Raw genomic sequence first — 26145 nt, 5'->3', positions numbered from 1 at the left:
CATAAGAATTTTTCAGACTCTTGTCCAGTTACCCATAACCAGCCACATCCCAGGCCTATCAAGTCAGATTTTGCAGGAGATGATGCTGAAGATTATGCATTTAAAACACAATCAGACAAGATTGCAAATATCAGCTTTTAGAGGAGTTGGACAATCTCAGGTGGGGGGTGAGGTGTGGGTGTCATAAGACCAAATCAGGATTCTCCCTTGCAGGTGGTGTCTAATGAGGAAACAATTTCCCTAAACTCCCCACACCACCTTGACTTTCCTGTTACTGCAGCATCAGCATCATGACTCAATCTTGATATGATGTGTGAGGTAATTAAGGGACTCCAGATCTGCATCTCACTGCTTAATACCTTCATCCCCGATGCTTTCCAAATGTGGCTTTATGACAGGACAGGATCAATAGACTTGCTCTTTGGCTCTTCCTTCCCAGGTGGCTCAGAAGAATCCGCCTGCAGTGCAAGAGACCTGGGTTCGATCCCAGGGTTGGGAAGATCCCTGGGAGAAGAGAACAGATATCACTCCAGTATCTTGGCCTGGAGAATTCCATGGACAGAGGAGCCTGGTGGGCGACAGTCCATGGGGTGGCAAAGAGTTAGACACAACTGAGTGACTTTCACTTTCACTTTCGGCTCTTTTGGCCCCTCCATCTAAGATCCTGTTTTATTCTTTCTATTCCACTTCCCAGGAAGTAGAATACTGTCTGTGAATGCTGATTTAGGGTTTTAATAGGTTTGCTACCCACAGACAGAGTGTAGCTTGATGCTAACTGCCTGCAGTTAAAACAAAAGGTAACACGAATTCAGCTCACCCTGCGTGCCAGCCTGTCCTTGAGAATACCAGCCCACTTTATCCTCAAGACAACTCTATAGCATAGTAATTGTTTGGATCCAGTGCTTCAGTTAAGGATGCTAAGGTAACGACAGTTGGGTTGGGGCCTGAGATCACCTGGGAAGTGAGTGGCCCAACAGGATTCAGACCGACCCAAGAATTCAAGGTCCAGGTTTTGTTTTTTATTTCATTTTATTTGTTTACTGATTTTTGGCCGTGCTGGGTCTTCACTGCAGTGCAAGGGCTTCACACTGTGCTGGTTTCTCTTGTTGCAGAGCACGGGCTCTAGGTGTGTGGGCTTCAGGAGTTGTGGCTCTTGGGCTTAGTTGGCCCACGGCGCATGGGATCTTCTGGGACTAGGAATAGAACCCATGTCCTCTGTGTTAGCAGGCAGGTTCTTAACCACTGGGCCACCAGAGATTCCAAGCTCCAGTTTGAACTTTTACACCTGGACTGATTCTGCCTCACCTGACATTCCCCACCCTGTGTTCAGCTCACCTGTGTGAGATGACTGGTTTCCAGCTTGAATTGGGTCATCCCTCCCCTGGACAACAGGTGGACTTTTGTTCTGGGGCGGGGGGCAGTCATCATATTGTGCCAGGCTTAAGGATGACTATGGCATGGTACCTAGGCAATATGCCCGGCCCCCAGACAAGCCCCCCATCTCAGCTTCCTCAATGGAGCCGGGATTACCATCTTCAGCAGCAGTGCCTTGTCCGCATCCCCTCACACCTGGACACAACCCATCCCCACTGTTGGCCTGTGGCAGCCTCCTCTAGATCTATTCTTTATCCTTCCCTTTCCTGACCCTTCTGTTTAAAGTCCCCGGCTGAGCTTTAAGAACTACTGCCCCAACGAGGGAAGCCGACTCATAGAATTCTGGAAGCACAGCTTTTGCTTAAGACGCCAGAGGGACCACAGTGGTATCTCCACCAGAATTGTCCTCACATTTGAATTCAAATTTGTTTGTGTAGCACATACCCATCTCTGCTGGCTTTCATTTTTTTCTAAGATTTGTAACAACTAATTTTTCTCAAAATGTGAATTTCCATCCCTTTTGAAATCTGGAGGGTGTCGTGTTACCAATAAAATAATGCCCTGCATCTTGGTACCACATCATTTTAAAACATCAGGACCCTCTTCAGATTCCCTCCCAAAGTACTGAAAATGAAAATTCAAGCCTCCTATTTGGAGCATGGATACAGCCAAGTAATCTGGACAAGTGCAGCATCCTTACACATTGTTGACAGACTCTCTATTGGGTAAAAATCATCTAATTCTTCTGTCTTAAATTGAATAGACAAATTGTGAACCTTAAGCTGTGTGGCAAAAATCCATGTCCTGATTGGTGGTTCTTTGAACACAATGAATGCACAGTGAGAGTCCATTTATGATGAGATGGAAGAATACAGACACCTATGGATGTAACCAGGGCTGTGACATTCAAGAGCAGGAATCTAAGCTGATGGCGGTTGTTCTTGATGTCCAGGATTTCAGTTATATTGTTTACTCCATGTACAGAATCTGCTAGTTTATTTCTCCTTGAACCTCTATGTGATGTAAAGTGAATTTAAGACGTTGTTGAAGTAACGCTGTCAAATTTTTTCTTTTGATTTTAAATGGAATTATTGAAATAAAAATATTTTTTCTATCCCTGAGGTAGGCAACTGCACACCCTTATAGTGTCTTTTCACCTTAGTGCTGGAGGAGGGCCACTACCCTTCCAGCCACCACGCCAGCCTTCAAGATAAGAAAAAGAGAAAGGGGGAACAGAGAGGAAGGATATTTTCCCCTGGGGATCTTGTCATGTTGTTTAGGGGAAAGCGCCTCCCTGGCCCACTGGCCGGTGATTGCTTTCCTGGCGCAAGGTGTGTAAGAAGGGGTTTGATTGCAGGGTGAGGAAGTCCCCGCACAGCCTCATTGCTAAGCTTCCACGAACCAAGGTATCCATGATACCAGCACACAGTAACCACTGAGGGGACAGCGGATAACTTGCTATCATTTGGGAAGGCTCTGTGAGGTACTGTCTAGCCAGAAATTGTCTCTCTGCTTTTTCCTATCCTCATCTGAGACATCATGGTAACATTGTATGACTTGATACTGAGACTCTCTTGGTCTTAGAAATGTAGAGCTTTAAACTACACTCTTGGTTTTACTTGGTTTCCTAAATTGACCAACCCTGAAGGTAGCAAAGCCCACAGTTCTTTTCCTGATGTTATCTCCATGATTCTGAACTCATAGTTAAGTGATGTAAGACTCTGCTAGAATCTGACTTGGGGACTACTTGGCCCATGTTGATAAGAGACAATCTCCAACTGGTCAGATTCAGTTTTCACAGCCAAACTTCTGTGTCTCCACTGACTTTCTGCATATCTCAAGAGGAAAACAGGGGTCTCAGGAGAAGCCAAATTATTCCCCAATAAGAAGAATCAGAAAGAATTTTCAGAAAATAAAAATACATATTTACCACCATTTGGATACTTCTCAGAAGTATTGCTGTAAATAAAAGCTCATTTAGAGATGATGTGCCCTGCCTATGATGCTCTGAAATGCTTCCAGAGCTGATTATAGTAAACCTTCCCCTGAAGCCCTTCCACGTCTCTTGGTTCACTTGCCCTCACACAGCCCAGAGCGGAGAGGAGGCTGGCCTCCTCTTCATCCACACAGAAGCCCTGCAAGGTACTGCCTCAGGGCTCAGACAGGGAGCGGCATTCAGGCACATCTCGATTAAAAAGACATTCCTCGATTAAAAAGACATTTTTCCTCAGGAACTGGACTGTCTTCAAGTCTTCCTGGCTCTGCCTCTTGCGGCTGTCACAGTTTGCATGCTCAGTCACTCAGTCATGTCCAAGTCTTTTGACTCCATGGACTATAGCCCACCAGGCTCCTGTCCATGGTATTTCCCAGGCAAGAATAGAGGAGCAGGTTGCCTTTTTTCTCCAGGGGATCTTCCCAACACAAGGATAGAACCCATATTTCCTGTGTCTACTGCACTGGCTGATGGATTCTTTACCACTAAGCCACCTGGGAAGCCCACCCAGCAGAAAACTGGGACTCAACAAAAGGAGATAGATACGATTACTGTCACTCAGCTTAAATGATTTCTTATAACACTTACTTCCAACCAGTGTATCTAATATCATCCCATATACGCCACTGCAGATTTCATAATGCCTTGTGAGTTTATCCTTGCAAAGTGTGAGTGTGTGAGGCACAACTGCCCCTGAGCCATCCAGAAAGGGATTGATAAACATAAGCTAGTTAGACGCGCTCTTGGATTAAAGCTTCATGTTTATGGGTTTGATTTCTGAGCAAATATCTGTATTCTGATTCCTTGCACAGCCTACCTACAGCTGTTTCAACTTCTTCCTCTCAATCCCTGGAGTATGTTTTGCACATCTCTTTTAAAACATTCATATTCTATTTGATGTTGTCATCACCTTGAGACTGTCACCCACATCAATGGTATTGCCCGTCACTCTGCCGCATTGAGAGCCCCTAAAAGTCAGAGGCCGGTCCTGATGGATGTATGCTCAGTTCAGGTTTGCTGAGAAAAGTGGGACAGAACAGAAAATATGGAAGAAACTGAGTGGATCGGAATCAACTAAATGAAAATTGCTTATCCAGATAAAGCTACAAAGGAGACTCCAGGGAGGTGGCAGTGGTGTAGGACAGCAGAGAAACACTTTCTGTGAGAAAACAAACCAAAAAAAGTTGCCCTCGATCACTGAGCTTGAGGGAGAAAATGCTTTTCAGTAGAAATGTGATCCCTGTAGAGTCTGAGTTCCCTCCTCACAGCATGGATTATCTGACATTGAGTCTAAGCCAATTAAGAGCTTCCTCTTGTTTCTCCTAAAGGAAAATACCCAAGGCTCTTAGAAAGCTTAGGGTGTCGAGTTCTGTCCCCCTCGGTCACCTCAGGGTCTTGTGCTTGTCTAGCAAAAGAGGAAGGCTTTTTTCTGCAACAAATGCTTTCGTTAAAAAACGAGATGGTTTGGTCTTTCTTTGGCTGGGACCCTTGCATAGAATGGCCACATTGACGACAGTGGATTTAAATTCCTTACCAGAAAAAGCATAGATCTCTTCTAAAATGGAAATGCTGGTATTTGTCTTCCTCTCTGCTGGCTGAAGACCTTTTTCCTCCTCTTCATGAGGAACCAGCGTCTTTGAGAATTATTAGGGTTTCACTGACATCGATCCAGAAGGAGACAGGAAGGGAAAGAACATGGGGAGTGAGGGGAGAAAAAAAATCTGTTTTTCTTCTGCTGTCAAAAATAGAAGAAAAAGAAATACGCTAAAATCGGTTTTAACTGGAAGTCACTCTGTGTAAAGAAACAAAGTTTATTTCATACTTTTGCGATGTGAATGCTACTGAAAGCAGGGGAAAAAATATCTATTTTAAAGACATAATTGTTGCAGTTTTACTGTAAGTAGCAGCTCATGGGCGTGTGCAGAATTTGTGCCTGGATGGAAAGACAGACCCAGCACGCATCAACTCAGTTTCCTTCTCACGTTCACAGAGCTCTGAGTGAGAGCATCTTATTGGATCTGAAAGACAGCTGGCAACAGGTACCAACACTTCTAAGGTCCAAGGTGGCCATAGTGAGCAATGGAGGTAAAGCAGATGGCGAGTCAGGACAGGATGCCTGGCCAGCATCCCAAAGCCTCACCAGGCTAGGAGGGCTCCTACAGGGAGCACAGCTGGTGGCAGCTGGGACCCGCTTGCAGGAGGCTGAAGCTGAGGTTGCCAGCGCTTCCACAACCAGCTGAAAATGTTTTGCACCCGGAAAAACAAAACAGATGAGAAAAGAGGCTCACAGGAGCCGGGCGGGAACATCATCCTGCTATTTGTGAAGCGCGGGATAAACAAGTGCCTGTGCCTTGCATTCCAAGCCCTTTGGATCAGGGTAAAATTGATTCCAACAAAGCAAACGATGTATTATTAATGTTAGTGTTTCTTTTAAAGATTTGCTACCGGCCGGCATTGCAACAGAAAGGGAAAGCCTCTTCTACATTGGCAATTCTTTTTCTTCAGTTCTCTCTCAGTGGGATACTGTGAATATCTTTTCTCCCCTTTTACTTTTTTAGGGGGTTTTTTGAACAAAGAAATGGGAAATCAGGAAGGAGAGGGAAAGGGTAGCAGCAAGACAGACAGGGGAAGGGAAAGGAAAACGTGGAAGCTATAGAGGGACATGGACAGGGGAGCAGAAGGTGAAAAGGGAAGGCATTTGGCTTTAAAAATTAGAGAGAGGGGAAAGTAACAGGCATTGCGATGCTTCTAGAATACTGACCTCGCACCCTGGACAGTCAGTATAGACTTCACCTTCGAGGAGACGTGAACATTTCCTCGTGTCTGACCACAGGGAAAAGCCTCATCTCCGTGGCGGTCTGGGAGTGGAGAGAGATGGCTCCTTTCTCTCAGCTCTGTCTTGTGCCCATCCTACCAGAGGGCAGGTCCTGCCATCTGCCATCACCCCCATGCTTCCACAGAAAGTGTCATTCCCAGCATGGCCCAGCGTCTTATCTGCCCAGTTTCATACAAGACCCCACAACCAGACTCATGATAACCTCAGAGGGAAAGATGGTCTTCCAAACATGACAGCTTAGTGTTTGTTCTCAAATACGGTCCTGAGAACAGGATGTCCCATTCTTTCCTGGATTACATTTAATCTGTCCATCATCCAGCTACTATTTCTTGAGCAGCTAGGAACAGGAAGTGCCTGTTCCTGTCTGCCAAGAACAATGCCAGTACCAGAGAGCATCCTTCATGCCTTCATTCAGTACCACTATTGAGCAACAGCTGTGTGCCAGGGACTGTTCTGGGCACTAGAGGTAGATCAACACAAAACAAAGTCCCTACCTTCAATTTTATCCTGGAAGCACTGAAGAGACAACAGAGTGAAATAAGCATACCAACATGGATAGGTCTGTTCAAGCATAGCAGTCATCTCAGTGAGAAGGCTGGGCTCAAGTGCAGATTAGAAAATGGGTATGCACGTTACTGTCTATTTAGATAAGAAGCGCAGCCATTCCTGGTGATGAGCCGAGGCCACACCCTTAATGTCTCTGATCCTGAGTGTCCTTGGATATATGGCCTTGCTGTACTAAGTCGCTTCAGTCATGTCCAACTCCATGTGACCCCATGGACTGTAGCCCTCCGGGTTCCTCTGTCCATGGGATTGTCCAGGCAGGAATATTGGAGTGGGTTGCCATTTTCTTCTCCAGGGGATCTTCCTGACCTAGGGATCAAACCCACATCTCTTAAGTCTCCTGCATTGGCAGGCACGTTCTTTACCACTAGCGCCACACTGAACTGGGAGATTTCTGAGATCTCGTCCAACTCAGAAACATTTCCATGTCTCTATCAGGTGACTTCATGGGATCAGGGGATGTCTCCTGGAAGGAATCAACACAAAACTGGGTCCTGAGGGAAAAGGAGAGGAAGCCAAGAGGAGGGGAAGGGAGTCTGTATGGGGAGGCATTATGAGAAAAGAAGAATGAGCAAGTGGGTTTGGGAAAGCCCTTTGGAGACTGGAGCCACGTCTGTCATCTCAGCTGCCTAATACCTTGTGATCCAGGGCCTGATGGCCTATCGGTTCTGGAGGAAGTCTTGTTCAGTGGCTACAGGAACAAGGGGGTGAAGGGAAGGGGGTGCCCTGTGGTGTGTGGGAGGCAGCAGCAGGTCATGACCTCAGGCCCGGCAGCACCTCATCACGGAGGACCTGAGGGTCACGGGCGATTGTGCCATGGGGCCTCCTACAAGCAGCCGTGACGTTGGCCATTGCAGCCAGACTGCAGGAGTTCCCCACGGTGGGACTCATCTCTAAGACTGAGCAGCCGTCTCTCGATGACCCAAGACAACCTGCTTTCTTCTGTGTAGCAACTGTTACTCAATTCATGGTGAAACATCCCCAGTGGAGACAAGAGAGCCCAGCTGTGTTTGGGTTTCACAGGCTGTCTCAAGATTCCTCTCAGATGTTTTGGTTTATGGCAAAGTTGAAAATACAGCATTATCGTGATCGTTATTGCCGTTTTCACTTATTCAACTCCCACTAATAATTAATGTTTACTGAGTACCCATCGTGTGCAGTGGATTCAATAAGCATTGAATTAGACTTGGCCTCTGGCCAGTGGGCTTGTGGTAAATAAGAGAAATACAAACAAGTTGTCGCCTGAATTGCAAGCTACATTTTTTTCTCACAGGCTCCCCTTGGTTAAACTTCGGTAAACTAAAACCAAGAAATCTGACTTCAAGCTTACCATTACTGTTTATATCAGTATTTCCCAAAATATGTTTTGTGGGAAGAATACTGATAGTTGATATATAATATATATATATATTTAAAAAAAGATACCCTGACAAATGTGTAAGCAATGGTTTGAACAGAAGTAAATATGCTCACTACTGCAGCATTTTGCTGAGATTTTTAATAGGCTAATGTGCCTTGTAAGCACCAAGGAAGAGAAATAATACATAGAATTTTTCAAACTTATTTTGGCATGGAATCATTCTCTAATAGACTATAAAAATGCAGTTTTGAAAATCTGTTCTAAAATCCAGAATGACTTTTTTAACCAGTGAATTTTATGTCTAAGGCCTCTTTGCTGTTCTCTTAATTCACCAAAGCCTTAGTAACACATCCATATTACTGTTGAGGAAGGACTATGGATTAGCAGATGATTCAGGAAGCCCTTCCTAGAATTTTACAGCTTGGGGGTTACCCAGACAAGGATATAATATTAATACTAGAGGACAGTCTCTTCCACTACCAGATAAGGATTTGAGGACCATGCTTTTATTAGTATTAAAAGAATTGGAGGGACGTCCTTGGCAGTCCAGTGATTAAGGCTTCATCTTCTAAGGTAGGGTGTAGGGTTCAATCCCTGGTTGAGGAGCTAGAACCCACATCCTTTGCAGTCAAAAAAAGAAAAGCCTAAAACAGAAGTAATATTGTAACGAATTCAAATAAAGACTTTAAAAATGGTCCACATCAAAAATAAAAATAAAAAACAGTGGGCATCCTTGATACACACTGCAGTGGCTAAAATAAATAAGATGACAATACCAAGTGTTGATGAGAATGCAGAGCAACTGGAACCTTGAATGCTGAGTCATTGCTAGGAATGTCGAATAGGGAAAATGCTTCGAATAACTGGGGATTTTGTATGAAGTCCAATACTATACTATGACAGAGTGGTTTCACTCCTAGGTATTCATTCAAGAGGGCTGAGTAAAAATGTCCCCAAAAAGACTTAAAGAGGAATATTTTATTTATTATATCCATAAGTCAAAGGAGAGTAAATATTCATCTAGAAAAAAATTAGGCTAGCAAAAGTAGTCATGTATGGAAGTGAGAGGTGAACTGTAAAGAAGGCTGAGCGCTGAAGAATTGATGCTTTTGAACTGTAGTGTTGGAGAAGACTCTTGAGAATCCCTTGGACTGCAAGGAGATGAGACCAGTCCATCCTAAAGGAAAATCAGTCCTGAATATTCATTGAAAGGACTGATGCTGAAGCTCCAGTACTTTGGCCACCTGATGCAAGAAGCTGACTCATTGGAAAAGACTGTGATGCTGGGAAGGATTGAGGGCAAGAGGAGAAGGGGGTGGCAGAAGATGAGATGGTTGTATGGCATCACCAACTCAATGGACGTGAGCTTGAGCAAGCTCTGAGAGATGGTGGAGGACAGGGAAGCCTGGCATGCTGCAGTCCACGGGATCACACAGAATCCGACATGACTGAGCGACTCAACAACAATGCCAAAGAAGCTGCATGAGAAAGATTGGATACCATTTGATCCCATTAATTTTAAAGTTTTCAGTCTACACAAATTCATAGTTGGAGTTAGTCGCTCCGTCGTGTCTGAGTCTTTGTGATCCCATGGGCTGTAGCCTGTCAGGTTCTTCCCTCTATGGAATTCTCCAGGCAAGAATATTGGAGCAGGTAGCCATCCCCTTCTCCAGGAGATCTTTCTAACCCAGAAATCAAATCCGAGTCTCCTGCATTGCAGTCAGATTCTTTACCACCTGAGTCACCAGGAAGCCCTAAACAAATTCATAGTGACAGAAATCAAGTCAGTGGTCACCTTGTGTTAAGGGGTGGGTCTAAAAGCAGTGGGAGAAATTGACTAGAGGGGCCCTGGAGGAATATTTGGGATGAAGGGAACAGGCTGTTTCTTGATTGGAGTGGTAGTTACATGACTGCTTACAGTTGTCAAAACTCATCAAACAAAACACTTAAAATCTGTGCATTTGATTGTATGTAAATTAAACCTCAGTACAAACATGGAAACAAAGTAATTGGCACCCTTTCCTCACAGAGCACCTTTGTTAGCTCTGTCAACACATCCCAGTCATGAAGTCCCATGAGCACTTGCCCATGGAAAGGACAGAAGATGCATGGTGACCCATCTGTCCTGTCGCAGGGGGCAGTGTTCATTCCAATCTTTTAGAATGAAAGTGGTCAATCCCCAGATACTTAGAGGTGGATCAACTTGGAGAACTCTCTTGAAGGGCCATGAGTTCAGTCCAGTCGCTCAGTTCAGTTTAGTCGCTCAGTCGTGTCCGACTCTTTGCGACCCCATGAATCACAGCACGCCAGGCCTTCCTGTCCATCACCAACTCCTGGAGTTCACTCAAACTCATGTCCATTGAGTCGGTGATGCCATCCAGCCATCTCATCCTCTGTCATCCCCTTCTCCTCCTGCCCCCAATCCCTCCCAGCATCAGAGTCTTTTCCAATGAGTCAGTTCTTCACATGAGGTGGCCAAAATATTGGAGTTTCAGCTTCAGCATCAGTCCTTCCAAAGAACACCTAGGACTGATTTCCTTTAGGATGGACTGGTTGGATCTCCTTGCAGTCACACAGTTGTGTCCAATTCTTTGTGACCCCATGAACTGCAGCACACTAGGCTTCCCTGTTCATCACCAACTCCCAGAACTTGCTCAAACTCATGTCCAATGAGTTGGTGATGTCATCCAACCATCTCATCCTCTGTCATCCCCTTCTCCTCCCGCCCTCAGTCTTTACAAGCATCAGGGTCTTTTCCAATGAGTCAGTTCATTGCATCAGGTGGCCAAAGAATTGGAGTTTCAGCTTTAGAGTTGGAGTTTCACCTTCCAATGAATATTCAGGACTGATTTCCTTTAGGATTGACTGGTTTGATCTCCTTGCAGTTCAAGGGACTCTTAAGAGTCTTCTCCAACACTGCAGGTCAAAAGCATCAATTCTTCGGCCCTGGAAGCCAGTTCCATGTATGTGTTTTCTGTGTGCTCCTACATATCTCCCTGATAAACAACATGTTTCTGATACCTGGGTAGGTGACAAGTTGCACTTTGGTTTTTTAAGTTAAGTTTATCACTGACTCTTGTGCACGTGCGTGTGGTCAGTCACTTCAGTCATGTCCAGCTCTTGGCAACCCTATGGACTGTAGCCCACCAGGCTCCTCTGTCCATGGAATTCTCTAGGCAAGAATACTGGAGTAGGTTGCCATATACTTACTTCTCCAGGGGATCTTCCAGACTGACTCTTGTTGAAAGAAAAAGTGAAAGTCGCTCAGTCGTGTCTGACGCTTTGTGACCTCATGGACTATACAGTCCATGGAATTCTCTAGGCCAGAATACTAGAGTGGGTAGCCTTTCCCTTCTCCAGGGGATCTTCCCAACCCAGGGATCAAACCTAGGTCTCCCACAATGCAGGTGGATTCTTTACCAGCTGAGCCACAAGGTAAGCCTGACTCTTGTTATTTAGCCCCAATTCTACTTTCTTTATTTCAGCATGGCATTTTGCTCATTCATTGGTAGATGCTGGCCTTAGATGGTTTTTCTAATGTCATTTTTTAAAAATAATTTTTTCAATTGGAGGATAATTGCTTTACAATATTGTGTTGGTTTCTGCCATAACATCAACATGAATTGGCCATAGGTATATGTATGTTCCCTCCTCCTTGAACCTCCCACCCCATCCCAACCCTCTAGTTTGTCACAGAGCACTCAATTTGAGCTCTCTGAGTCATACAACAATTTTCCACTGTCTAATTTTAAATATGGTAGAGTATATGTTTCCATGCTACTCTCTCAATTCGTGCCCCCCGCTCCTTCCCCTCCTGTGTCCACAAGTCTGTTCCCTATGTCTGCATCTCCTTTGCTGCCCTGCACATAGGTTCATCAGTACAATCTATCTAGGTTCCACATATATGTGTTAATATATGATATTTGTCTTTCTCTTTCTGACTTACTTCCCTCTTAAAGGGTCCCCTCGGCATCAGGAGCAGCACCAATTCATCATAGAAATCAAGGACTAAACACAAGTAAAATTAATAGCTTTCCTGGGCTCTGCCAGTATCATTTTGATGAGAAAGGCAACAGTCATCAATTATATTATTTAACAAGTCATTAAACTGAGAAGAGAAGGATCAGCATAACCAGAGTCCACTCATCAGTTTACAGTTGATGAATAATTATCCACGGGGTTTCCTAAACACTTTATTCCCTCAGTGTTGCTGTTAGATTCTCAACTGGGACCAACAAAGTCCTTGACCCAAATGACTCTTCGGGGAACAAGTGTCCAGGCAGAATTCGGGCAGCTGCCCTGTCTCTTTCTCCACTCTTCCTCACTGCCTCTTCCCCTCCTCATCTTTCTCTTCTTCCCACCATCACCTCGATCCACAAGGACAGAGCACTTACTAGGTCCCTGATACTCAGAGCTGTGTACTCTCCTTTGTATTATTTCATTTAATCATTCCTTAACATATAGTTAGAAATGGTATTATGAACCCATTTCACAGGTTAAAAGTTGAGAATTCGAAATTCAAGTAACTTATGGAAGAACACAGTTTAGACTTAGAGGATGGTGTTTGCTCCTAGATCTGTGTGACTCCAGCTAAAGTTCTTATACCTGTGTGTCACTGCTTGTGCCTTGACTTTCACTTTTGTGTAGGCAATGTTGCTTTTTTTAAATTGGGATATAGTTGCTTCACAAGTTTGTGACACTTTCTGCTGTACAGCAAAGTGAGTCAGCCGTATGTAATACATATATCTCTCCCTTTTGGATTTCCTTTCCCATTTACTGCTGCTGCTGCTAAGTCACTTCAGTCGTGTCCAACTCTGTGCGACCCCATAGACTGCAGCCCACCAGGCTCCCCCATCCCTGGGATTCTCCAGGCAAGAACACTGGAGTGGGTTGCCATTTCCTTCTCCAATGCATGAAAGTGAAAAGTCAAAGTGAAGTCGCTCAGTCATGTCCAACTCTTTGTGAACCCATGGACTGCAGCCTACCAGGCTGCTCCATCCATGGGATTTTCCAGGCAAGAGTACTGGAGTGGGGTGCCATTTCCTTCTCCGTCCTTTCCATTTAGGTCACCACAGAACCTTGAGTAGAGTTCCCTGTGCTCTACAGTAGATTCTCATTAGTTATCTAATTTATACATAGCAGCGTATATATGTCAACCCCAGTCACTCAATTCATCTCACTCGCCCTTTTGCCCCTTGGTGCCCATATGTTTGTTCTCTACATCTATGTCTCTAGTTCTGCTTTGCAAATAAGATCATCTATACCATTTTTCTAGATTCCATGTATAAGCATTAATGTACGATGTTTGTTTTTCTCTTTCTGACTCACTTCACTCTATGACAATCCCTAGGTCCCTCCACATCTCTACAAGTGACCCAATTTCCTTGCTTTTTATGGCTGAGTAATGTTCCACTGTATATATGTACCCCATCTTCTTTATCCATTCTTCTGTTGGTGGACATCTAGATTGCTTCCCTGTCCTGGCTATTGTGGATAGTGCTGCAATGAACACTGGGGTGCATGTGTCTTTTGGATTATACTTTTCAACAGGATATACGGCCAGTGATGCTGTTGCTGGGGCAGTGTTCTAGTGTATGTTCGTGTTCTCTCTCTACCTGCTGGATTTTCAGCTGCCTAAACTTTTAAATATCTGCCATTATTATTTTTTTCTACTTAAATGTCCTCCATACATTTAAAAATGAACAAAATGACATCTCAGCAAATCATTTTGTGTCACCTCTGATATAAATGTATACTTCATTTGCTACAGTACTTGCATTTTAGAAATGTTTTCAGGGAGTCCTCATTTGTAAATCAAAACTTTTTCAAGTTAATTACTCTATGCATCTGAAGAGAATTCACAATTAAAAGGAAAAAAAAAATAGAATCCTCTTTCCTAAAGCCAGTGATTGCTTGAATTCACCAGCCCATGCTTCCTGTCTTTTTGCATTCCACCCACCACACCCGGCCCCTAAGAATGAAAACAGGAACACACTCTAGAAACAAGTGTGCTCCTCATTCTGATGGGCTTTTTCCAGGCTTGAGCCCGTTTCCTGTGTTGAAGGTCACCAGAGATCTGTGTATCCATCTGAATACTTGTAATGCATGTTGGAATGAGTGTTGGTATCTGTGAGTGAGATAGAAAGACATCACATGAGTTCAGCATCCGTGTAACATGGATGGCACTGCAGGGTACACTTTCCGGTGCTGGAGGGGAGGTGCTGGGGCTGCCATGACAACGTTCCCAGGCTGGGGGCTTCCACAGCAGACATCTATTTTCTCACAGTTCTGAAGGGTTGAAGTCCAAGATGAAGGTGCAGGCAGGGCTGGCTTCCTTTGAGGTCTCTCTCCTCGACTTGCAGATGGCCACCCTCATGCTGCTTCTTCACTTGGTCTTTTCTCTGCTCACCTGGATTCCTGGTGTCCCTGTGTGTGCCCTGATCTCCTCTTATAAGGGCACCGTTCAGACTGGGTTAGGGCCCCACTAGAGGACTCCTGTTACCGTAATCACCTTGTTAAGGGCCCCATCTCTAAATGCAGTCACATTCTGGGGTAACATATAAATTTGGGAAAGGAACACAATTCAGTCCATCATAGGAGGTTAATACATTTCTCTAATTTGCTCTTTAGAGCTTCATGTCTAAAAAATGAAGTCTTAAAATAACTTTGTTTCTATAAACTCAATGACCCACTTAGAATTGATAAAATACAATAGGAAACAGGAAAAACACACATATTACATCTCTGGGATTTAGGGCAGCCCTAAGACCTCCTGAAGGACAGGGAAGCCTGGCATGCTGCAGTCCATGGGGTCACAGAGAGTAGGACACAACTGAGTGACTGAGCAATAACAAAGACCTCCTGAACTTTCTCACAGACCCCACCAAAACCCACCCTGTACTCTTATCCCATGGGCTCTGCTGGGACTCGGGAAGGGACTCCCAGGGATACGTGAGCAGAAGGGAATAAGCACTCCAGTGGTCCAGTAATAGTAAAATAAACCAGCAACATGGGGAACGGGGTCAGTGCCTCTAGCACAGTGAGGGAGGGGCCTCAACAGATGACCATGGGCTGAGACAGACTGATGCTGGGACCCAGAAGAAATGCCTCTCAAGGTGGCACATGTTCTTTGACCAGGTTGGCCAGAGCAGAGGTTCTGGGAGTAGCTATTCCCTTCACCTGCAGGGACCACAACTGAGGGCTTTGGAGGAGAGCCTACAGGATCCAATAAGGTGTCCTGGTCCTAGTAAAACCTGCTGAGGTTCAGAGTGGAGCTCCACCTTGGTGAGAACATGAAGTTTGAGACAGAAGAGCATCATCTGAACAGAGGACACCAACAGCAAGCTTGGAAGGGAGGCCAGAGGTTCCAGCCAGGTTGTGGTCACTGCAGAGGACTTCCTGTTTCTGCCCACCCATGGGGGCTGAGGTCCTGCATGTACAGGACAGGATGGGGCCAGGCTGGACAGAGTCAGAGGGTACAGGTCTCACTACCAAGTGCAGCCGGGGCTGAGGCGCCCAGGCCATGGGGACACTGAGACCTGATTGTTGTTTGACCTTGTCTCTCCTTTGGGATTGTCCTCTCCTTCGTGAATAAATCCACTTCCTCTTAGTTTACTCTCTCCTTGACTGCATGTTTCAGAACACATTCTAGTGCTCCTAGAGGGATGAAGCACCTCCCTCTCAAGATGCAGTCTCCTTGTCAGTGTCTTAATTTAGTACTGAGCACTGTCAAGTCTGGAGAAGGCAATGGCAACCCACTCCAGTACTCTTGCCTGGAAAATCCCATGGGTGGAGGAGCCTGGTGGGCTGCAATCCATGGGGTTACGAAGAGCCGACATGACTGAGCGACTTCACTTTCACTTTTCATTTTCATGCATTGGAGAAGGAAGTGGCAACCCACTCCCGTGTTCTTGCATGGAGAATCCCAGGGATGGGGGAGCCTGGTAAGCTGCCATCTATGGGATCGCACAGAGTCGGACACGACTGAAGCAACTTAGCAACTGTCAAGTCTTCCTCAGCAGCACCGATAGGGAGGGCCTGGGGCCATTGGCCTAGCTGAGGTCCCTTTAGTGATGACTCTTTAATCTATGTGGGTCCATGAGGATGTCTCCCTCACAGGGTGGGGTTTTCCCAAAAGAGAGGGCACTGAGGAGAGAGCTCTGCATTCGAAGTTTCCCGAAGGCTCTTTCCTGACTTTCCGTTGATTTCCCCCTTCATATGAATTTTTACAAATGCATCTTAGTAGCTGTATTAGCTTGGGTTTTCCCTGATGGCTCAGATGGTAAAGAATATGCCTGCAGTGCAGGAGACCCTAGTTCAATCCCTAGGTCAGGAAGATCCCCTGGAGAAGGAAATGGCAACCCACTCCAGTATATTTGCCTGGAGAACCCCATGGACAGAGGAACCTGGCGGGCTACAGTCCATGGGGTTTCAAAGAGTCAGACTCAACTGCGTGACTAAACACTTAGATTTTTCACTTTTGTATTAGCTAAGAGCCCTGAGGATGGCTTTGCCAAAGGCCCTTCCCTGGTGGTCTGCTGTTTGGCGCCTCTTGTTCTTGCAGGGAGTTGATGGTGCGATGGGAGGTTCTCATCGTCTTGCATTCAGCAGCTGTTCCTTCTAACCAGGTGCCACGTCGGGTTCCCCTTCCAGGCCAAGGGAAGACAGTGGGCTGTGAATCACAGTGAGAGAAATGACCTGAGAGCCTAAGGAAATGTGGAGAGAACTCCCAGTGGTCTTGGGTAAAGTCTTCTTGGGTTAATATTCTGAACGTAAGAGATCTATTTTAGTGGGTGTCGGAGCAGCTGATAGACTGGTGACCTGTTGGTTTGCTGAGACTGAGCTCTCAGGGCAGCCCTTGAAGGTAGCAAGAGGGATGCTGTGGGGCCAGGCCACCACTGACCCCCCGCAGCGATGATGCACGGGGCCCTGGCGCTGCAGCTTCTTGGTCCCAGTGGGGAGAGAGGCTTCACTGCAAGCCCCGCTGCAAGGCTCATCCTGCAGCTGGAAGCTCACCTCCACTTACTCCATTTATCTGAAGCCCTGGCAGAGGCTGCATGCTGCTGTGACCGAGTTGCCATGGAGAACTTGTATCCTCTTGGCTTCCTCACTGCTTTTACAGGCAGTATTACAGAGGAGAATGTCTTTGCTGCTAGGAAATATAAATATTACCCAGAGATGCTCATTTTCTCCCTCTATGATGATTATTAGCAGAGATATGCAAGAAGACTTCATTACAGAGCATTGTCCTTGGTAATGAGCCCGCTGTAGCTGTTCCGAGGATGGATCAGGCTGCCAGGAACAAATTGTGTTAACCCTCAACTAGCTACTAGATAGATATCTACTAGATAGATATGAAGTAGAACTATTTATACATTTGACAGATTTTTTTGTGGAGTACCTACTATGTATGAGGCCCTGGGGATACAGAGACAAATAATATACTCTTCTGCCTTCAGAGAACTTATATTCTAGTAAAGGAAAAAAGAACTGCAAACTGAATGTAAAATGGCTTGATGTATTCAGTCGTGTCTGACTCTTTATGACCCCCATGGACTGACTGTAGCCTGCCAGGCTCCTCTGTCCCTGTGATTCTCCAGGCAAGAATATTAGAGTGGGTTGCCATTTCTTTTTCTGAGGAATCTTCCTGACCCAGGGATCAAACCCACATCTGCATTTCAGGCAGATTCTTTAGCAGCTAAACCATGGAGGAATATTCTAGTAAAGGAAAAAAGAACAGCAAACGTAATGTAAACAAATATTCAAACAAAACCACATGTTGTAATAGACTTCTTTACCAAGTGTAAAGAGGCCAAAATGTTCACAATCCTGAAATGTCACATGATTTAGCACTTAGCGTGAAATCCAAGCTTCTCCTCTATAATTGCATCCTTAACTACTTATCTACCCTCACCGGATAGCCACTGCCCCACCACACACACACACACACACACACACACACACACACACATATTCCCTGGCCTTCGCTGACTCTGCTCCAGTTTTGAAGCCTCCTTCCTAGTCTTTGTCTTGCTCATCCCCATACCAGGGCCTCTGTGCATGGGGCTGCTTCTGCCTGCAGGGTTCTTCCTCCATATCTGTACATGCTTAACCCCATCCTTGGTGTTAAGGGTCCACATCTCCGGCCTTCTGATCTAGAGCAGAACCTACTCATTCTCTAATATATCACCTTGTTTCATTTTCATCATCATATATTTTCTTCTCATTTTTCCACATTTTTTCCTTGGCATCTTCTCTTTGTTTCTCACTTCCCCTGCTAGACAATACACCCCATAATAATACACATCCTGCTTGATTGACGCCTCCCTAGCACTTACACTTAGAACAGGGTAGGTATGTTTAGAGGTTTGTTTAAAGAAGGATGCCAGGGACCTCCCTGGTGATCCAGCGAGTGGCTGAGACTCCATACTCCCAGTGCAGGGAATCCAGGTTCGATCCTTGTTCGGGGAACTAGATCCCACATTCTGAAGCTAAGAGTCCACATGCCACAACTAAAGATCCCACATCCTGCAAGTGAGACCCAGCACAGCCAAATAAAAAGAAATAAGTAAAATTTAAGAATAAATGCCAGTGAGACAAGTGCAGTAGCCTCAGAGTATCTGCAGAGCTCTGACGGTCTAACTGGGATTGGTAGTGGTTACTTTTAATAATATATAGAGGACACATTAATTGGAGGTAAAGTAATGAGTGTAATTCTAGATATCCCCAGTTTGGGGTGTTGGTGATGTCTGGATGTGACTGGCTCGGTGTGCAATTAGACTCACGACTCTGGAGTGCCAGAGAGTTCTGGGAGGTATATATAGTTTTGAGAGCCATTTGCATGTACCATAAATGATCTAATTCAGTGTGAGATGTCCCTTAAAATTAGTCCCCAGGCAAATGTAGAGCAATGTTACCTTGCAATCCTTATAGAGTCTTCCGCAATGCAAAGTGTTCTCTCAATTACTTATTTATTTAGAGCAATGAAGTCATGTTTGGGTGGACACATTAACTGAAACTATCTCCGTCACTGATATTTTGAAATAATTGGGAGATGGTCAGAAAGAATCAATTAAAACATGGTTAAAGATTTTTAACGCTGATTTAAATAATTTTTATGGCTATGACCTGATATAAACAGATTTTTAGAAATCATTTTAAAAAGCAACATAGTAAGTGGAAATCAGACATATATACAACGCTATAGAAAAGTAAACAGCCAACTTCTACGCAAAGAGATACTGGTGATTCAGAGTTTAATTTCCACAGATGGCCTCATAAGGTGATTCAGAAAAGCAGAATGCGTGCTGGTACCAATACTGGTATGAAGATGCTGGGCTTTGAAAGCTGTGTTGGATGACAAGTGAATTCCTCCAGGGAAATCTAAGAGCCTGATGTCATGATCCATAGGAAGAGTTTAACTAACCCCCAGTGGGGGAAAAACAAGATTTCTAAATTAATATACTGGTTTATGTATGAAAGTGAAAGTCACTCAGTCATGTCCAACTTTGCAACCCCACAGACTATACAGTCCATGGAATTCTTCAGGCCAGAATACTGGAGCGGGTAGCTTTTCCCCTCTCCAGGGGATCTTCCCAACCCAGGGATCGAACCCAGGTCTCCCGCATTGCAGGCAGATTTTTTTACCAGCTGAGCCACAGGGAAGCCCAAGAATACTGGAGTGGGTAGCCTTTCCCTTCTCTAGGGGATCTTCCTGACTCAGGAATCGAACCAGGGTCTCCTGCATTGCAGGTGGTTTCTTTACCAGTGGAGCTATCAGGGAAGCCCAAGGTTTTTATATAGTGTTATTTTAAATGCATGTGTTCATTTAAGTTAAATAATTTAATATGATATATAAGCATTGGTTATTATTTTATCTTCATTCCTAAAAATTTTCAAAATTCTGTTTTGATTTTCCTCATTTGAGAAATGTAGGGCTATCTTGCAGTCAGGCCTGCCTTATTCTTATCTATATGTATAGTAGGTGGTAGTTGAAATACAAGAGGATTTCAATGGGCAGGAGACAGGGTTGAGGACAGAGTCTGTACCCACCCTGAGAAAAGGAGTGGAGGAAAAGGAGTCCTTTTAGAAGACTAAGAGAAATGAGAATTTAGGAAGTAGAAGAACCAGGAGAAAGTAATGAGGTTGATCCCAAGAGAAAAGACCGTGTCAAAAATAGGGGATTTTAATAATAATACTAGTAGTAGTAGTAATTACAATATAATGGATTGGTCTGTATGTCCTGGACCTTTCCATGGAGCAGTCAAGTGAAGCAAGACTGAAAAGAATCCATTGCATTCATATAGTGTCTGCTGGTCACCTTGGCCCAGGCAGTTTAAGTGGGGTGAGAAGGTCAGATGCCTGCTGCAAAGGTGTGAACAGAAGCAAGGGAAGCACAGGCAGGAATGTACATCTTTTACAATTAGTTTGACTGCAGGGGAAGGAGAGGTATGTACTTTGGCTCAAGGGGGTTTGCAGTTTCAGGAGTTGTTTCTAATGAGAGGAAAGCATTGGGCATCATTGTAGGTTGAAGAACAAAAGCCAGAACAATCCAGAGAGTAAAGGGTACTGATGGCATAAACAGGGTCCCAGCAACGAGGATGTGAGGAGACCAGGTCAGATGGACATGAGTTTTGTCCAGATGATGGAGCACTTCTTCCCTTGGACCAAGAAGTAATGAGATGAGGGACGATAGAAGTCTGCAAGCATGGAGGTCACACAGCAGAGCACGGCCTTAACCCTGGCGAACACCTTGAGGCCAGGTACCTCGTTCTGACATCATCAGCGCAGGTTGAGCAACAGGTGGTAGGGTCTGAGCTCTGAGTTTAGAATCCTTGACTTCCATTTTGTTCCGTAGAACATTATTAGTAAGACTTGAGAGGGGCTTCCCTGGGGGTCCAAGTGGCTAAGACGCCAGTGCAGGGGGACTAGGTTCAATCTCTGGTCAGGGAACTAGATCCTATATGCTGCAACTAAGAGTTTGCAGGCTGAAAGTAAAGATGATACGTTTAAAAAAAAAAAAGAAAAGTAAGACTTGGGAGAGTCCCTGATCGCCGTGATTTTTGTGGCACTTGCTCCCTTTCCACCTGACCCAGAAACCCCTTTCTCTCAGGGAACAGGGGGAGGAGCTTCACTGCCCCCACGGTCTTCTCAGATGAGCGCGCTTCCCTTTCTGGGCTGCAGAGCACCAGCCTATTGAATGGGAGCATTAAACCGCATCTCCAGATCCTCTTCCAGTGCCAACATGTGATGTATCTATAAACACTTAGCTCCCACCAAGCCTTTAAATAATAAAACAAGGTGGAACATAATGAAGGGGCCCAATGAGTCGTATAGACAATTTGTGCTATGAGCAAGTCTTTTTAAGTTGACGGATGTGACATTGTTCTCAAGGAAAAGAAAACTTCAGCATTTTATTTTCAAGAATTACCCTGATCCAAATTAGGTCATGGGCGTGTGAGGGGGGAGGTTGGGAAAAGTCCCAGAGCAGCGCGCAGGTGATACAGACTTGCCTTTCTTCCTAAGCCCAGAGAAGGCAGAGGAAAGGCCCCAGCGAGTGGCATGGCTGGCTGGAGCCACTGGGCTTCCGTCTGGGACACCATTTCTGCCTGCAGAACAATGAGCCTTTAGGCCCCGGGACGAGTCTGTTATCAGCCAGCGGCAGGCTGAGGAATAATCTCCAGCCACTAGCGACAGTGGGTGCCGTATCTCAGGCCAGTTAATGAGCAGTCTTTAAACTGCATCGGCTGGATTTTATTTTCCTTTAGTTTTACACCTCTCAGCTTATCTCCTTTTTGTTGTTCGGTGGGGCCCCCACCCCCTCCACAAAGGAGAAGATATTAGTTGACCTTTTTACTTTCCTCCCTTTCTTCAAGTTGGAAGCCACAGCATTATAATAAGCCTTTGTACAAATACACACAGGTGCCTGCATAATTAAAATGACTTGCCTCAGTTTCTTGTGTTCAATACTGGATCCAGAAGAGACAAATAGGTATCTGCTGCATATTAACAGTACAGGCCTGAGGAGCCAGCCCTGCTGCTTATTGGGGTCTTGCTCTCTGAGCTGGGAAAGGATTCATCTTCATCTCCATCTCAGCGAACCCCATGGATTCTGCTGTAGGAACCACTTCCTACACCAGCTCAGAGACACCTAGACAAGACCTAATAGGATCTCGTCTGCCAAGGCCAATGGTTTCCACATTGCCGATTCAGTTCAAACCATCAATTGGTCTTTTCAATTTATTGCCCTGAATATTCAACTGTTATTCCAACAGGAGTTGACCAGGCTGGATGAAGGTTTTATTTTGTCCTATCGAGTCACTGGGACTTACCCTGTGACACTGCCCTCTGCTCTTGTAACCTGTTCATGAAGTATCTTCTCTGAGTCTGGAAGGGCACTCCTCAATGAGAAGGAAGAGGACATCTTGGGATGATCAGAGTTTCTCTCTCTAGATGAGTGCGCATTGGGAGAGGCCAAGTCAAAATTATTCTGAATTCACAAAAAAAGTCTAAAATATGAAACAGTGACCGGATATGCAGAATTAGTCTGTAGTCAACCTTAGTTTTTCACTGTTAAAGACATACATAAGTTAGTGACAAAAAAAAACTAAAGAATTTTGTCTTATTAAATAAAGTGTTTGGAAGAATTCAGAATGATTTCCAAAAGGAGTTAAACATGAAAATGAAAAAGAATTAAACAATATACAAGATATTTTTATGACCTTGAATATGGGAATAACTTCCTAAGCAAGACTCGAATACAGAAGTTATAAAGGACAAGGTTGACGGATCTGGTGATTTCAAAAAGCATTACAGTGAAAGACAGACTGTGAAATGAAATTAAAATATAAATAGCAATCTTGACTAAAATATCCTCAATGCCTATAAGAAAAAGTCAACCAGACACAGAAGATACATAGATTTCTTACAAATCTGACAAAAGGAAAAAAAAAAAAGACAATCCAATAGAAAAAAATGAATACAGAGAAAATGTATTGAACAACATAAATAGATAATAAATATAATAATCATTTATTCCAGTAGAAGTCAAATTTTATAAATTATGGCAGGAGGTTTTTTTTTTTTTTTTTTTTTTTTTTTTGCGGCCCTGAAAAGGGCCTTTAGTTTTTCTAAACGTTTCAAGCTAGATGCTTTGCTCAACCACCAAAACCGTAAAGGGTACGGCCCTGACGTTTGAGCGCATAGACCACATCCATGGCGGTAACAGTCTTGCGCTTAGCGTGCTCCGTATAGGTGACCGCGTCCCGGATCACATTTTCCAGAAACACTTTGAGCACCCCACGAGTCTCTTCGTAGATAAGACCAGAGATACGTTTGACGCCTCCACGACGAGCCAGATGCCGGATAGCTGGCTTAGTAATACCCTGAATGTTGTCCCGCAAGACTTTGTGATGGCGCTTAGCACCCCCCTTGCCGAGGCCTTTGCCACCCTTCCCACGACCAGACATGGTTGCTGTCGCAATCGCAGGAGGTATTTTAAAGCAATGGGATTGGCAACATGTATGGAGGTAAATAAATTTCATTTTGGTGAGAACCAGAGAGGTAGGCATCCTCATGACCGAAGGTGAGGTTGAAAGCTGGTAAGCCACTAGGGACAAGAGTGGGAGCATTGATCAAATTTTAATTGAGAATTTCTAAGAATCCTTTCTAAATAAAGTCTTACAGAGGTGGAGAGGAATGTTCACGGCAACACTGTTAATTGAGAAAAAGCAGAAACAACATGAATGCTCGTTAAGAGGGGAGAATGTACAGGAGTTCCCTAGTCATCCAGTGGTTAAGACTCTGTGATTCCAATGCAAGGGGCACAGATTTGATCCCTAGTTGGGGAACTAGGATCCTACATGCTGTGTGATGTGTCAAAAAAAGAGAGGAACATGTAAAGAAATTCTGGTATATCTTTCTATGCAGCCAATAAAAAGAATAGGGAAGGGCATACAGCTATGGAAAAGTAGCTCATGAAAAAGTTGCAGAATCATAAGTATATTATTATCCTAGATACATGAAAAGATCAATGAGTAGACACATACTTGAATCTGTGTGACTGCACCAAAAACGCGTTATTAGGTTGAATCACAAAAGGAGGAAATGGATGTTCTCAGTCATTAAATGGCCCAGGAGTTTTTCCACCACGTGGCAGAGCAGACTTAAACCCAGATTCCCTGATCCTCAACGTTTCTCAAGCATTGAAGTGCAGTAGAGCAGGGCTTCTCAAAGGCGCCTGAGGGCCTGCTGGGGTTTTGTTTTAACTTCAGATGCTGTTCAGTGCAGCTGGATGGAGCCTCCCGAGTCAGCTGCTCCCTAGTAATGCCAGTGCCGCTGGTCAAGGATAACACTTTCAGAGCAAGAACTTAGAATTTCCTCGAGAGTTTCCTGCCCTGGCATCAGCCTTAGAGATAAGAAAACTAAGTGCTTTTGTGTGAGAGTGACCATGCTGCTGCTGCTGCTAAGTTGCTTCAGTCGTGTTCGACTCTGTGCGACCCCATAGACAGCAGCCCACCAGGCTCCCCCGTCCCTGGGATTCTCCAGGCAAGAACACCGGAGTGGGGTGCCATCACCTTCTCCGGGGAGTGACCATGAGATGTCATTTTTGTGCCCAGTGATAGTGTTGGGGAAAGAGATGGTAGTGAGGGGACGAAACGGGAAGGGAAGTGAATGAATTGAAGTGAGTCGAAGATGCAATGAGATCTCCAAAGTATGAATCCCAGATAATATTTACACGGATGCTACAAAGAGAAAGTTGAAGAAATTATACATGTAAGTCAAGTCAAATGTCTCCAAGTACATTTGGAGTACATTTGTCAAGTACAAGTTGAAGAAATTATACATGTAAGTCAAGTCAAATGTCTCCAAGTACAAATGTCTCCAAGGATGAGCGGATAATTTTTTAACTTGATTAATCCAGATAATTGGTGTGAGTGAAAAGTGAAAGTGTTAGTCACTCAGTCGTGTCTGACTCTTGCAACCCCATGGGCTCTAGCCTGCCAGGCTCCTCTGTCCATGGGATTCTCCAGGCAAGAATACTGGAGTGGGTTGCCATCTTGTTCTCCAGGGGATCTTCCCGACCCAGGTGTTGAACCTGGATCTCCTACATTGCAGGCAGATTCTTTACCATCTGAGCCATGAGGGAATTTCTTTTATCACTTCTTACACTCATCCAACTGGACAGTCATTGCAAAAGGTGCTGAGAACAGTGTCCGTGGTCTTGCTGAGACCATGAGCCCTCTTTGCTGGAGATCTGGGAATTCTGCCATCTTTGCTACCCCAGTCCCTCCTGCTGTGTGACTGACCTTCAGAGGTAATTTCCAGCTGCCAGCTAGAGCACTGATTTCGAGCAAAACCTAATTACCCAGGCCTGGTCACCAGCTACCCTCTCTCCATAGAAATGCACTCTGATGCCATGAATTACATGTTTTCCTAAGAGATGGGCCAGGAGGATTAAGATATTTTGTCTTGATTGTTGAATGCCTTTTCCTTCTTCCCTTCCAGAGAGCTTAGGAGGCAGTGTAATTGAATCTGTGTTTCTCTGTTTCTTATGGCAGAGGAATCTGCTCTCAGGGCATCTAACAAGGAGGCTCTGGCCAGGAAGCAAACCCAGCTGCATTATTTAGATGTTATAAATCACCGTCTCTCCTTCAGTGCCGCTAGCTCCCCGCTCAGCATGACTGATGGGCAGAGATCATACTCAAGGTCCCCGAACACTCAGCTTCCCAGGCTCTCCTGGGGAGGGCTGAAAGTTCTCAGAGATGCTAAGTTTTTTAATTTCACAGGTGGTGGTGGACAGTCCTCTGGGCAGCCTCAGGAGAGGGGTCTGTGAAATGGCAGATGCGTGGGGCTGGAGATCTGACTTGTGCTCTGCTTCTCCTTGAGTTCACTCAGCATCCTCACACCCCTCATTAATCTCACTCAGGCCTACTGCCCATCTATAAAGTGGGATAAGTAATCCTACCTAATTTCATGGTCTTTTATTTAATTACTGAGACACTTTGTTTATCCATCATC

At 44.9% G+C, this 26145-nt stretch overlaps 2 protein-coding genes across 10 annotated transcripts in view; one reads left to right on the top strand and one right to left on the bottom strand.

The window, feature by feature from the left end:
- LOC113885851 (opioid-binding protein/cell adhesion molecule) overlaps positions 1–26145 on the top strand; it is a 1067028-nt gene that overhangs the window by 978090 nt on the left and 62793 nt on the right. The window lies entirely within an intron of this gene.
- Positions 23234–23594, bottom strand: LOC113885853 (histone H4-like). The gene has a single exon (XM_027531600.1). The coding sequence runs from the start codon at positions 23592–23594 to the stop codon at positions 23283–23285; it is 312 nt and encodes a 103-aa protein (XP_027387401.1). The 3' UTR covers positions 23234–23282.

This window comes from Bos indicus x Bos taurus, chromosome 29 (assembly GCF_003369695.1).
Source record: "Bos indicus x Bos taurus breed Angus x Brahman F1 hybrid chromosome 29, Bos_hybrid_MaternalHap_v2.0, whole genome shotgun sequence".
NCBI lineage: Eukaryota > Metazoa > Chordata > Mammalia > Artiodactyla > Bovidae > Bos > Bos indicus x Bos taurus.
Note: the sequence above shows the minus strand (reverse complement) of the source record. Positions and strands in the feature narration are given on the sequence as shown.